The sequence below is a fragment of the Sus scrofa genome, chromosome 1 (assembly GCF_000003025.6).
Source record: "Sus scrofa isolate TJ Tabasco breed Duroc chromosome 1, Sscrofa11.1, whole genome shotgun sequence".
In the NCBI taxonomy this organism is placed as follows: Eukaryota; Metazoa; Chordata; class Mammalia; order Artiodactyla; family Suidae; genus Sus; species Sus scrofa.
In genome coordinates this window covers 201,248,065-201,263,536 of record NC_010443.5, presented here as the reverse complement: position 1 = coordinate 201,263,536, position 15,472 = coordinate 201,248,065, and the positions used below count along the sequence as shown (strand labels likewise).

Below are 15,472 nucleotides of genomic sequence, written 5' to 3'. Positions count from 1 at the left end.
TAAAGCAGTTTCTCAGAAGTTCTTCTACTGGAAAGCATTTATGAATGACCAGGTTATTTTGCTTTTCACGGCCATATTTACTGGGATTATAAAAGACATTGGCTAAAATTCCCACTCTGCTGGTGTCAACAATACCTACCAAGTTTATTGTTCAAACCACCAGGATTCTCTTTCCTTTAAGGAAGTATATACCTATCTGCTGCTTCTGATACCTCCCACTTCCTCTCTGCTTTCCAGTATCCCATTCTTCAACCCCCATGTCATAATCATTTCCTTCCTCAGTGAAGAAATGTCCCGTGTGCTCTCCTAACTCACTCTGCATTAACCTGTAACACCCATACATACAGCTGTTTCCTATTGCCTTGTGGTTTCTTACTGTCAATTTTACTTCAGTACAAAACTACCAAGTGAAAAGCAAAAGTTGTGTGAAAGTTCTAGGTTTCTGGGAAACTCTCATATGAGAGACCATACTCTCCTGGTGAATATTTTTGGAAATGAGTGAATGTCCCTGTTATAATGATGTAACACTAGCTATAGCAAAAAGGAAATAGAAAGCAGCATCCATTTTACTATGTGGACTCTTAAATATTTATGATGGAAGAGTGCCACCTGTTGTTGGTCAAGGTGAACAGTGACCGTTGCCAATCTGGAGATCAGGATTCTGTTCTATGCATGTTTTGTCCCCTAGCAGATTTTCCTTTAGAGCTAAAAAAGGCTTTTTCTTGGAAAGAACTCCTTTTAATAGTCTAAGAAGCCCACTTTCTTAGCTTTTAAAATATTTTAAAAAGTATACTTTTTAAAAAAGAGCAGTTAGGGTCACAGCAAATTTAAGCAGAGTTATAGAGATTTCCCATATACTCCCTGCTCCTATATATGCATAGTCACCCCAAATATCAACATCCCCCACAAGATGGAACATTTGTTACAATTGTAACATTTGTTACTCCTGCGTCAACAACTTTTAAATTTAACTTGTAGCTTAACATTTTTAGTTATCATTAACCCTGCATTGAATAAAAGTAAACTGTGCACTTTCCTTTTCTTTATATAGAGATATCCATCAATTCCAGAAAGATACACAATATATTTCTGTTATCAAAATTCATGGGGGGCAATTAGGAAAAAAAAATCTAAAAAGGCTCTGTAGGCAAGGAAAGAGGCAATAATGGGAAAAAATGGTTAAGAAACCCTGCCCTAACCCATTTGGAGAGTGCAAAGTGAAAAGCAGAAACAGAATTAGAAAGTAAGAGGGAACATTTCAGAAAATGGAAACGAATTCATCCCCATTTAAGACACAGTCCTGAGGGAAGGTCTTCAGACATCCTAGAGAGCAGGGTCACAGAGTCACCCACCTCAGCCAGGACAGCAGCATCTGCAAGGTCCCCAATGGCCCCAACCTCAGCCTTCCTCACGGCCCTGGTGCTACTCAGCTGCAATGCCATCTGCTGTCTGGGCTGCGACCTGCCTCAGACCCACAGCCTGGCTCACACCAGGGCCCTGAGGCTCCTGGCACAAATGAGGAGAATCTCCCCCTTCTCCTGCCTGGACCACAGAAGGGACTTTGGATTCCCCCAAGAGGCCTTGGGGGGCAACCAGGTCCAGAAGGCTCAAGCCATGGCTCTGGTGCATGAGATGCTCCAGCAGACCTTCCAGCTCTTCAGCACAGAGGGCTCGGCTGCTGCCTGGGATGAGAGCCTCCTGCACCAGTTCTGCACTGGACTGGATCAGCAGCTCAGGGACCTGGAAGCCTGTGTCATGCAGGAGGTGGGGCTGGAAGGGACCCCCCTGCTGGAGGAGGACTCCATCCTGGCTGTGAGGAAATACTTCCACAGACTCACCCTCTATCTGCAAGAGAAGAGCTACAGCCCCTGTGCCTGGGAGATCGTCAGGGCAGAAGTCATGAGATCCTTCTCTTCCTCCACAAACCTGTGAGACAGATTCAGGAAGAAGGCGTGACAGACACCTGGTTCATCGTGGAAATGCTTCTCACTGACTAACAAGCCCACACTTCCTCCTGTGCTGCCAGGTCACAGACCCTCATTTCTGTTGTCATCCTGCTATGAACTGAGTCAATTTGTCAAAGGTTTTCAGGAGTACTAAGCAATGTCATGTTCAACTCTATAGGCACAAGTTTCTTACAGAGCCCATGATGATCTATTTATTTATATATTTAAATATTTATTTATTTAAATATTTATAACATTTAAATTATCTTTGTTTATATAAAATTTTGTATACCTTTACTTTGTGGTAATAAAATAAAATGTGTCTTTACAGGTTAATTTATTATTGTGTTCTATTTATTAAATTTTTATTATAGAAAACTTCCTGTATTTCTTTATTGTTTAAAAAGAAATACCTAGCTTGACCATGCAACTGGGTTCAAGAATGGATGACACAAGGGAGTTCCTACTGTAGCACAGTGGAAATGAATCCGACTAGTATCCATGAGGATGCAGGTTCAATTGCTGGCCTTGCTCAGTGGGTTAAGGATCCGACGTTGCTGTGAGCTGTGATGTAGGTTGCAGACGTGGCTCGGATCCTGTGTTGCTGTGGCTGTGGTGTAGGCTGGCAGCCGCAGCTCTGATTTGACCCCTAGCCTGGGAACTTCCATACGCTGTGGGTGTGGCCCTAAATTTAAAAAAAAAAAAAAAAAAAGGATGGCACAATTCATTTACCCATCACACTATATTTAAATTACAAGTAATAACTGATTTTTAAAGCTAGATTGGGTGTTGCCCTCACAATATGGAGGTAATCACAACAAATATAGTTCCTGCTCTCTTGTAGCTTTGATTTTTGTAGGGAAAGAAATCTAAGAACAATAATCACACTTAATGCTATTTAATGCTATAATGAGAAGAAAAAATAAATGATTTCTCTCAGCAGAAGCTAGAGTGAAGAATGTTGGGAAATAAAAATAAAAGCCATAGATATCCTCTCCAGTTGACTGGTAGCTATCTAGATGCAAACATTATCTGTAAGTTGGATATGTGAGTTTGTAATGTAAAAGGAATGCTATGGCTAGAGGTCCTTATCTGGCAACTGAAAGCCAGAACAGAAATGGTCGTGTGGGGAGACAATGCATGGTGAGAAAAAAGCTTAAACTTGTTTCTGAGGATCTTCCACTTTTAAAGGGAAGTGAGAGAAGAGACAAAGGATACAAGGTGGAATGCCATATACTACAAGAACCATACCAGAGAATGATATTAAGTGTATTTAAGAAAATAAATGTGCTTAGAAGAAATCTGTGGAGTCATGGAAGATGTGGATTGATTTCTACCTACTACATCAGGAATAGAGATGACACCGGTAATCTTAATGAGAGTTGGGTTGGTGGAATTAATAAGCAGAAACCACAATGGAACAGACAGAAATTAAAAAAAAAAAAGGTTAGTGACTCTGGAGTGGAGAAGGAAATAGTGTGTGGTGTAGGATCTGGGAAATAAGGTGGGTTAGTTTTTCTGTGCATAGTTTTGCATTTTATGAAGAATTATTTTTTTCTAAATGATTTCATGGAATTGATGTACTGGCAAATTATATTAATGTGTTTAATATTGTATTTATTGTAAATCATGATTTAGTTACAATGATAATTTATCATGTCTAAGTTAATACTACTTTGTATATCAGTAAGCTGCTCACCATTTTTTTAAATTATGCAGGAATAGACAACTAATTCAATCCTTCATTAAAATATCTTTACCACTGATAATATAATGTTTCCTGGAGTTACTGGCTTTGTAAATTACATTACTTTCATCATTGTGACACTGGTTACTACAGCAGCTTTACAGCATATTAATTTTCTACTAGAGCTAGATATGATAATAATTCTTTTTTATTACTGCTTGGTAATTTTTAACAATCTGGTGAATATCACAATCTTCTATGGATTCCAAAATAACAAAAATAATCTTGAATATACAGACTGACAGACTTTCTTTAAAAAGGAAAGTAGGAAACTGGATTAGGCAACCTCTTTCTCAATACTTAAGGTAAAGGAAAAAAAAAATGGTCAAAACCAGCTGAAAGTGTTATATAAACAATGAAAATCCACAGAGCAAGAAAGCATTGTGTGTAATTCAGGAGTAAAAACAGATTTAGCAATTATAACAGAAATTCAGAATATCAAGCTCACAAAATCACCTATAACTCACAATGAAGAACTTTTCATTGAAATTCCACTCTCTTTGGACACATGTGTGATGGTGACAAACCCCCTTAATCTAAGCCTTAGTTTTTCCATAAATAAAATTGGTTCAAAATATTTATATAGTTTTTGTGAATATGAAATGAACTCATGCATTTTAAGGCATTTAGCATCATATAGACAACTATATATGAGAACTTTATTAGCCTATTTCTAAAAATACTCAGGAACTGATTTCCAAATAAGGCAACCTAAAAAGCCAGAATTCTGTCATGAATTCTACAGAAGACTTAAAAATTGTCATTTTTTCTCTCTCATTTCAAAAATGCATCTTATTTACATTCAACGATGAAATGTTAGTTTGTATTAATATCTGAGTAGAATAAATACCTAAGTAAAGGGCAGAGGAACATGCTATCTAGTGATGCTGGCACCTGGCACATCCCTCCCTCTCAGCATTCCAGGATACATCCTCATATGACAGTATTTCACTCCCTTCCAAAGCAGAAAGCCCCATGACATCTTTCTCATTCACTCTCTTTACCTCTCAGCTGTTCACACCACCTCTTTCTGCTCTGTTTTGGTTTCAGTTTAAAGGTTTCCCCTAAAAAGCAGAACAACACAAGTAGAAAACAAAAGTTAGATAAAATTTCTACGTTTTGCTGAAACATCTGTAAGAGAGGCTTTCCTTAATTTCCGTTAAGTATGACGCAATAGTAGCTGTAGCTAAAAGGAAACAGCAGGATCTGGTTTCTGGGTGGGGAGATGAAACTCGTCTCAGGGTAGATAGCCCTCTGGCGGCCAAGTGCAACAAGAACAGCAGCCAAGATTGGAGACAGGCTTCTGATCTACTCAGAAATCCTACTTCTTTGGGATGTCCTGTCATGCTACAAAAAGACTATTTCTTGGCACCAACAGATTCTACTGCAGTCATAAGCTTGTTCCTTTACTCTTTTTCTATTATAAAGAGAATCTGTTACAAAGCGAGTCTCCGGAGTCTCTGGGTTAGACAGGGCATGGATGCTTTGGGATTGGACAGTTAAAGGGACAGAGAAAGATGTGCCCCCAGCCCACAACCTACCATGCAGATCAAAGCCTCCCTATGAATCACTCCTTCCACATACTACAAGTCAGGCAGTGCTGCCAATCTGGATATGGAGTTCAATGATAACCAGAAAAACTTCATGTTTAATAGTGCATTAAACAACTCTCAACAGTAAAATGTTAGTTTTACAGATTTATTTCAGACATAAGATTTCAACTATTATTATTTAAAATAGCCTTGTCATTCTGAATAATGATCTTGACATCTCTTTTACTCATAGGTAAAAATTCTGCCTAGGTAGCCAAAGAGAGAAGTGTGATACACCCTAAGAAATGTGAATGAATAGTATTATTGTTACCTGAGAGAATAGTTATTTTTTTTATTCAAATGTATCAATTTTGGCATACACTGAAAGGAATTTCTGTGATCAATATTTTCATTGAGGTATTTCACCGGGAAGTGTGTGTGAACTGTTAAGGTAGCAGGGAAGGCCTGCAACTGTTGGGATGGGGGATGTTCTCTAATCTTTTCTTTTGTTTACTCACTCAATGTTTGGATTTGTTGCTCTCCAACTTGGGAGTGGCCAGGGCCTTAGTTAAATTTCCACAGATTTTTGTCCTTTGCTGTCTTGTTCTCTCTTGAGGGAGGATGGAAACATTTAGCAGAAGGACAAGGCCTGGAAACATTTGGCTTCCCAGCCGGTATTAGGGCTTTCCAGAAAAAGAACAATACATATATGTATATATGTAGATAACACACACACACACAGAGGGAGAGACAGACAGAGAGAGGGAGATTTTAAGGACTTGACTTAGGTGACTATAGAGTCCTGGCAAGTCCAAAGTCTGCAGGGTAGGCTGCAGGCTGGAAGTCCAGGGAAGAGTAGCTGCTTGAGTCCAAAGGCACTATCTGGCAAAATTCCTTCTTATTCCTGGGAGGGTCAGTCTTTTTCCATTAAGGCCTTCAACTGATTGGATAAGGCCCACACATAATATATGGAGGGTAATCCGCTTTACTCAAAGTCTACTGATTTTTTTTTTTTTTTTTTATTAAATTTTATTTTCCCACTGTACAGCAAGGGGGTCAGGTTATCCTTACATGTATACATTACAATTACAGTTTTTCCCCCACCATTTCTTCTGTTGCAACATGAGTATCTAGACATAGTTCTCAATGCTATTCAGCGGGATCTCCTTGTAAATCTATTCTACGTTGTGACTGATAAGCCCAAGCTCCCGATTCCTCCCACTCCCTCCCCCTCCCATCAGGCAACCACAAGTCTCTTCTCCAAGTCCATGATTGATTTTCTTTTCTGAGGAGATGTTCATTTGTGCTGGATATTAGATTCCAGTTATAAGTGATGTCATATGGTATTTGTCTTTGTCTTTCTGGCTCATTTCACTCAGTATGAGATTCTCTAGTTCCATCCATGTTGCTGCAAATGGCATGATGTCATCCTTTTTTATGGCTGAGTAGTATTCCATCGTGTATATATACCACATCTTCCGAATCCAATCCTCTGTCGATGGACATTTGGATTGTTTCCATGTCCTGGCTATTGTGAATAGTGCTGCAATGAACATGCGGGTGCATGTGTCTCTTTTAAGTAGAGCTTTGTCCGGATAGATGCCCAAGAGTGGGATTGCAGGGTCATATGGAAGTTCTATGTATAGATTTCTAAGGTATCTCCAAACTGTTCTCCATAGTGGCTGTACCAGTTTACATTCCCACCAACAGTGCAGGAGGGTTCCCTTTTCTCCACAGCCCCTCCAGCACTTGTTATTTGTGGATTTATTAATGATGGCCATTCTGACTGGTGTGAGGTGGTATCTCATGGTAGTTTTGATTTGCATTTCTCTTATAATCAGCGATGTTGAGCATTTTTTCATGTGTTTGTTGGCCATCTGTATATCTTCCTTGGAGAAATGTCTATTCAGGTCTTTTGCCCATTTTTCCATTGATTGATTGGTTGTTTTGCTGTTGAGTTGTATAAGTTGCTTGTATATTCTAGAGATTAAGCCCTTGTCAGTTGCATCATTTGAAACTATTTTCTCCCATTCTGTAAGTTGTCTTTTTGTTTTCTTTTGGGTTTCCTTTGCTGTGCAAAAGCTTTTCAGTTTGATGAGGTCCCATGGGTTTATTTTTGCTCTAGTTTCTATTGCTTTGGGAGACTGACCTGAGAAAATATTCATGATGTTGATGTCAGAGAGTGTTTTGCCTATGTTTTCTTCTAGGAGTTTGATGGTGTCCTGTCGTATATTTAAGTCTTTCAGCCATTTGGAGTTTATTTTTGTAAAGTCTACTGATTTAAATGTCAAATTCTCAGGAGTTCCCATTGTGGCTTAGCGGCAATGAACCTGGTATGCATGAGGATGTGGATTCGATCCCTGGCCTCACTCAGTGGGTTAAGGATCTAGCGTTGTGGTGAGCTGTAATGTGTGTCACAGACATGGCTTGGATCTGGTGTTGCTGTGGCTGTAGTGTAGGCCAGTGGCTACAGCTCCAATTTGACCCCTAGCTTGGGAACTTCCATATGCTGCGGGTGTGGCCCTAAAAAAAAACCAAAAAAAGAAAAAAAAAAGAGTCAAATTCCCATAATCTCATGTCAGACTTAGCTTCATAGAAACATCTAGAATAATGTTTGACCAAATATCTAATACCATGGCCTAGCCAAGTTGACACATAAAATTAACTATTACACTATTTTACACTATTCCTCCTTAATTGATGTCCTAAACACTCTTCAAATATCATTCCTCTTCGTTTTTTGCAGGGGGAGGGTCTACACCTGGGACATATGGAGGTTCCCAGGCCAGAGGTCAAATAGGAGCTGTGGCTGCTGGCCTACACCACAGCCACAGCAATGAGGAATCCAAGCTGCATCTCTGACCTACACAACGGCTCATGGCATTGCCAGATTCTAAACCCACTGAGCAAGGCCAGAGATCGAACCCACATCCTCATGGATACTAATCTGTTTTGTAGCCTTCTAAGCCACAACGGGAATGCCCTCTTCTTCCATTTTTTGACAGCTGTTTATGTATTTTGTATATTTTACTTAATTTTCCTTATTTTGTTGGTTTCTGGGTGAGGAAATTCTGAGATCAGGCTTTGTTCAGTCATCTTGCAGGAAAGTCTCTGTAGCCATGTCCTGTTCCATATAAAATTAAAAATTTCGGAGTTCCCGTCGTGGCGCAGTGGTTAACGAATCCGACTAGGAACCATGAGGTTGCGGGTTCGGTCCCTGCCCTTGCTCAGTGGGTTAATGATCCGGGATTGCCGTGAGCTGTGGTGTAGGTTGCAGACGCGGCTCGGATCCCGAGTTGCTGTGGCTCTGGCGTAGGCCGGAGAATACAGCTCCGATTAGACCCCTAGCCTGGGAACCTCCATATGCTGCAGGAGCGGCCCAAGAAATACCAAAAAAAAAAAAAAAAATTTGTATACATTTTTAAAAACCAACTTTTTTTTCTAGGTTAGTTATTTCTCATGAGGTTATGCTGGGTTTCTGTCCTCCTTTTTAAACATAATCTTATGGTCAGTTTTCCATTCCATCAGGTTTTATTATCATATTTGTTATGAGATGAGATTTTGAAATGCTTTCTTCCTAGATTGCTAACTAATTATCCTAGAACCATTCAATGACAACTTTTTCCCATCATATTAACACCTGATATTTCTTTTATGTTGAATATAATTAATACTGATAATTCAATTTCAGAATTGAAATTAATAATCTGTTTACCTAATTTCTCCCTTTAGTACACTGCTTTTGGTATTATTAATATAATCTCACTCCATTTCTTAGAAAAGATAGATGTGCCAAGAGTTCTTCTAATTTTTAACATTATTTTCATTCTTTCTGATTAAATTTATATTTTATCTTCAATGTGGAGCATGAAAATCACACGTTCCTGGGAATGCACAGATAACCAAACTGCAGTGAATATAATTGTCTGGGACAGTTCCTTCATAAGCTGGAAGAATGAAACTGGATCAAGGAAGTTCTCTTAAGGTAAAGAATAGGTAAAAAAAACAGTAAAAAAAAAAAAAAAAAAGAGAGAGAGAGAGAGAGAGAAGTATGCACCAATAAAAAGAAGACAAGGGAGCAAGACAATCGTTTAATTTGGGGGTCAAAGCATATTTTAAAATTTAATAGAATTCTAAAACAGGAAACTTTTTCAAATGCCTGTAGTGTGGAATATAGGAATCTGTATTGAATCTTGATTCTGCAAGCGATTATGTGTGGTTCTAGAAATTCACCTAACTTCTCTGAGCCTCAGTTTTCTCAAATGTACAAATGAGGTAGAAATATTCTTTAAATTATTATTATTTTTTCTTTTTATAGCCACACCTGCAGCATATAGACGTTCCCAGGCTAGGGGCTGAATTGGAGCTGCAGCTGAGGCCTATGCCACAGCCACAGCAACACTGCATCTGAGCCACATCTGTGACCTACACTAGAGCATGTGGCAATGCCAGATCTTTGATCCACTGAGCCAGGCCAAGGATTAAACCTGTATCCTCACAGACACTATGCTCAGTTCTCAACCCTCTGAGCCATAATGGGAACACCTATTCTTAGAATTATCATACTAAACTAACATATCTAAAAACATTTAGTAGGCTATTTTCCACAGAGTTAGGGCTACAAGGTGACTATTTTCTTAATTTTTTCATACAGCTATTTATCAGAATAGTGAAGTCTCCCACCTCTAAGTACCTACAAAGACATGACAGTCTGAAAAATAGATATCTGTTAAGTGTTCTGAAGAAGACTGAAATAAAGTCACTCTTTACATCAAAGGTAAGTCTGATTATTATTATCACATCAAAGATAAGTCTGATTATTTATTAAGAAGTGGAAATTTGCATAAATATCTGGAAGCTTAATTAGTTTTCTAAACTGAAGTAAAATATATATAGCATTAATTTGCTGACTCCAATACTTGGCTCAATTTACCCTCCTCTGCTTGCTTTTCTGAATCACATTCTTTTATTTCCATAACACAATTACTTACAAGCATACCTCAGAGATGTTGTGGGTTTGGTTACAGATCACTGCAATACAATGAATCATAGGAATTTTTCAGTTCCCCTGCACAAATAAAAGTTATGTTTAAGTTATGTTTAAGTTATTAAAAGTGTGAAATTACATTGTGTCTAAATAAACATTACATATACACCTTAATTTAAAATACACTTCATTGCTAAAAAATATTAACAATTATCTGGGCCTTCAGCAAGTCATAATTTTTCTGCTGGTGAAGGTTTGAAATATCTTGAGAATTACCACAATGTGACATAGAGACATAGAACGAGCAAAAGCTGTTGGAAAATGGCACCAAAAGACTTGTAGAGTTGTCAAAAAACCTTCACTTTATAAAAAACACAATTATCTGTGAGGTGGGATAAAGCAAAATGTGCCTTTACTTCCTCTTCAATATAGAAATTCTCAGTATGTTTTCTTCATTCACTATTCATTTACCTGCACCAGCCATTCATACAGCTGTTTCCTGTTCTTTTGTGGTTCTGGCCACCAACTTCCCCTTAACAGTACAAAGCCACCAATTAAAACCAAAATTTGAGTGATAATTCTGGGCTTTTCAGAAATTCCTAAACAAGAGGCTAATTTTTCTTAAGTTTTATTGAGGTATAGTTAATTTACAAGGGCGTGATAATCTCTGTTGTACAACAAAGTGACCTAGTCAAGGAGTTTCTTGGTGGCTCAGTGGGTTAGGGCTCCAGTGTTGTCACTGCTGTGGCTCTGATCACTGCTGTGGCGTGAGTTTGATCCCTGACTGGGGAACTTCCGCATGACTCAGGCATGGCCAAAAAACAAATAAGGCTATTTTTTTTCTTCTGATTAACATTTTTGAGAGTGAGAGGATGTCCTTATTACAATATTGTAACAGTAGCTGTAACAAAAAGAAACTAGAAAGCAAGATCTATTTTACTCTGCAGGCTATTAAAACAGAAGAAGAGTGCCACCTACTGGCCAAGATGGAGTAGGACACTGAACAAGTCTGCAGAGCTGGCTTCTTTCTGTTCTGGGCAGAAGTCTGTTGTTGCTCTCCATGGAAACAACCTAAATGTCCACTGACAGAGGAGTGGATAAAGAAGATGTGGTACATATCAATGGAATATTACTCAGCCATTAAAAGTAGAGAAAAAACAGCATTTTCAGAAACATGGATGGACCTAGAAATTATCATGCTAAGTGACATCAGTCAGTAAATGAGACACCAACATCAAATGCTATTACTTACATATGGAATCTAAAAAAAGGACACAATGAACTTCTTTGCAGAACATATACAGACTCACAGACTTTGAAAAACTCATGCTTTCCAAATGAGACAGGTTGGGGGGTGGGGGGATACATTGAAAGTTTGGGATGGAAATGCTATAAACTATGGTTGTGATGATTGTTGTACAACTATAAATGTAATAAAAGTCATTGAGTAATTAAAACAAACAAACAAAAAACAAAATAAAAAAAGAAGTCTGTTGTCTTCTTCCACTAACATTTTCTTCAGAGCTAAAAAGCTCTTTCCTGGAAAGAACTGACACCAATAACTTGACTAAGCCTGCTTCCTTAGCTTTTGCATCTTAGAGAGGGAAAATACTCTCAGCTTCAGGCCAGATGTGTCTTTGGGCAATGGCAGCTGAGTGGAACAAAAGGGTCAGAATGGTGTTCCTTGCCTCCAGGCTGCTCAGCTGGCCAAGCCTCCTGAATCATCCTTCCCTTTACTTACTATAGGACTCCTGGAGGCTTAGAGCCTACCACTCTGGGTGTGGAAATGCAAGGGAAGTCAGAGGAAATAGCTCCTGTTTGAAGGTGGATTAATTCTTTTTTAAGAGTATGTTGTCAATTTTTCAAATCCACTCCTAATATGAGATTATGTTGCTTGACTTTTATAATTAGGAGAAAAGTCTCAATGTTCCTTTGAATAATGATTGCACTTGCATCCCTTCCATCTTGATTCAGTAGTAAGAGAGAGTACAGACAGACTGGAATTTCAGAGAATACAATTATTGCCAACTGACAGCTTGGGGCATATCTATTTGGGTAGAATTGAGGACTATGAAAATAATCCAATGTTGTAACTGACGAAGTTAACCAGGGAGTGTGTTTGTGTGTGTGTGTGAATTGCGCAGGTAGGGGAATGGCTATAGTTTATTTAGCTCAGATCCCTCAAATCTCTGTCTAACATTACAGACTTGTCTTTAGATTGCTTCTCTCCTATTGATTGATGAGAATGCTCCATAATTTACATGTTAAATAATTTTTGTCCTTTTTCTTTCTTCCTTCAATCACTTTGGGGGACCATTTCAGGGCAAGAGATGGACTATTTTTTTGGGGGGGGGAATTCACCTGGCTTTGTCTTTGTTATTGCTTAACCTCTTTCAAATATTATTCCTTCTATTCTTTGGTTGATGCTTTTCTAAATTTAAAAAAATTTTTTTATTTTTTTTTATTTTGGGGACCACACCTGTGGCATATGGAGGTTCCCAGTCTAGGGGTCGAGTTGGAGCTGCAGCTGCCAGCCCACACCACAGCCAAAGCAACTCAGGATCCAAGCCATGTGTGTGACCTACACCTGAGTTCACCACAATGCCCAATCCTTAACCCACCTAGCAAGGCCAGGTGTCAAACCTGTGTCCTCATGGATACTAGTTGGGTTTGTTACCACTGAGCCACAATGGGAACTCCATTTTTTTTAAAGTAACTTTTTGAAGGAGTTTTTCATTGTATTTTCAGGGTGCAAAAATTCTGTGATTTGTTTTCATACTGTCACCTTGACCTAAAAATCTTTATAGTCATACCCTGTTTAATATTCTGGAGTTTTTAACTTGTTAAATATTTTAAAGTATTGGAGGATAGAGCAGCAAGGATGGAAGATCCATTAGGGGTAGTGAGCACTGCATGTCAGCCCACCCCTCCAGCATCTCAAGGCAAGCCTTATTTATACCCCAAGGCACATATGGTCAACTTGAGAAGGTGCAGAGAAGCAGGGATCGATGTTCAGTGCAGGTGGATGGGCTGCGAGAGATCATTGTGCAGGACCAGCTGGAAGCAGTTAAGGTTTCCAATGTCAGCTGCTACTATGTGAACCTGGCCAGCCTCTGCCCTCCCTGTTGGCTGATTCCCACTCCGCAGCACTTGAGGCTCCCAAGAAGTCCAGTCCCACACAGAAATGCAGTATATATGGGGAGTCCTGATCATGTCTACTCCCAGTGAGCTGGTAAAGTACCAGGAGCTCATCTGTGCCTCTCTTAAGGCAGTTCCACACTCAGATTCCACCAAGAAGAGGCTGTGCCAGGCACAGGACTCTTCATTTGCTCAAAAAGACCAAAGCATGACACATCTGTAAATGTGAAGGGGCTAAAAGTCAGCAGGAGCTTGAGAACTTGGAAGGAGAACACACATGTTTACAGCTTTCACTGAAACAGCAGCTGGTCCTCAGCAAATGGAACAATACAATGGGCAGCATTGAGTCAACTGTTTCCGAGATCATTCCCATTCAGTGGGCAAGAAGGCTGAAGTGGACAGAGTTCTCTTACAGTTACCACTGACATAGTCAATAGCAGTGTCCCCAGCACAGATGACACCGCTACTACAGTGGCCTGCAGAGTACCAGAAGGGACGAGGGTTACTACAGTACCAGCTGCAAACTTCTGCTTCAACTGGCAGAAAAACCTACTCCCTTATATTTCAAAGGAGTTTTACTTTGTCTTAGAACTTAGTGCAGTTGACTCATGCCACATGCCTTGATGTCTACAAAACAGCCCTTTGGCATCTGAAATGGAACTAGGAATGGGTTATCACCTTGTTGCAGGATTCTCATACAGAGACAGGACACCGAGGCTGTTTGCCAGGAAGCAGCGTTTATTTGTCCTGGCAATGGCTCAGAGGATTCATATCCAAAAGGCTGAGCCCCAAATGCAATGGGACACTGTCTTATATACCCTCCGTTATTTTCCCTTTTACATTTTGGCCCCTTTGTCCCCCTTATAACATAATTCTGTAAATGCTGGTTGGATGGTCTATGTTACAAAGTTGCACATGGATACTGTTTATGTCTTGCTGCCACAGAGTTATGCATATGCACACAGATGCTGGTTATGCCACTTGCCTTCCCTTTGTTCTGGGAGGCCCTTACCACAATCTTACCCTCCCAGCTCCATTGACTTCATGTTGTGCCTACTCCTTGGTTAGGTTATTAAATCCCATGTCCCATTCTATCTTTCACTTTTTTTTAACAGACAAGCCATTTTCCAAGTCTTAACATTCTGACCTTGGTTCTTTGATACCTTTAGAATAATTTTTCTCCAGATTTTCTCTCCAAACACTTGCATAAGAGTGTAATCCAAATAGGGTTATCAAGAAGATTGAATTAATCATGTCAGACATCTTAGAACAGTAGCTGGTTCATGGTTGGCATACAGCCAATTTTGGTGTTATCATTTAAAAATACCATCATTATTATCCTCCAGATGAAGAGGAAAATCTTTTAAGACCATCCAATTCCCTTTCTCTTAATTCTAGATTTCTCAAGGCAATCTTTTTATTGCCTGAGTGGATTTATCAATTAGATAGATCTCAGGTAAGGGTTAATTTCCATGATCCTGCCAGAGAGCAGTTAGTGTTCCAGCAACTGGGGTTCTGGTTGCCAGTCTCCTGAGAGTTGGTTTTTGTGATTCGTCCCTTCTATCATAAGAGCTGATGACATGAGGATTAAATGAAAGAAAAATGAAGTGGTTCATCTTGAAAAGCTGAAGGCAGGCCATTGACCCATTAGGCACCCTTCTTTGAACCTCTGGCAGAAACAGTCATTTCTTGATTTTGTGTAATTCACTGTTGGCTTTCATCCTTCCCCACTTCCATAGCCCCAGTCCTCAATTTTGCTGTATTGAATTTTGCTAACTTAACACTTTGCCATTTTATCAGCAAAGTCATTTCTTGTTTTTCACTTTCATGACATTGAGAATCACGTTTTATTTTTGGTCATAACCAATCATCAAGTTTTGCTTTCTAGGAAAGCTGAAATGTGAAACAAAAAAAAACTCAAGTCTTGAAAATCATAAAAAATAAGGTGAAGCACCTTTGCCATTCTTTTACTTCCCTTCATAATGACCTCAGGATGAAACAGAAAGTAATGCAGGAGGAATGAGATAATCTTTGCCCAGAAACCACTATGTAAAAAATAAGTTCTTAAAATTTTTAAATAGTTATTTAAATTTAAAATGAAACATCATGAATAAATAAAGGA

General features: G+C 39.1%; 1 protein-coding gene across 1 annotated transcript; it reads left to right on the top strand.

The window, feature by feature from the left end:
* On the top strand, window positions 1,387-2,520 carry LOC100737904 (interferon alpha-1-like). The gene has a single exon (XM_021062981.1). It carries the CDS (start codon window positions 1,387-1,389, stop codon window positions 1,930-1,932), a length of 546 nt encoding a protein of 181 aa, XP_020918640.1. The 3' UTR covers window positions 1,933-2,520.

What these genes read in the sequence shown, in the direction of transcription:
- LOC100737904 (XM_021062981.1), top strand. Translation starts at nt 1,387, where the DNA reads ATGGCCCCAACCTCAGCCTTCCTCACGGCCCTGGTGCTACTCAGCTGC.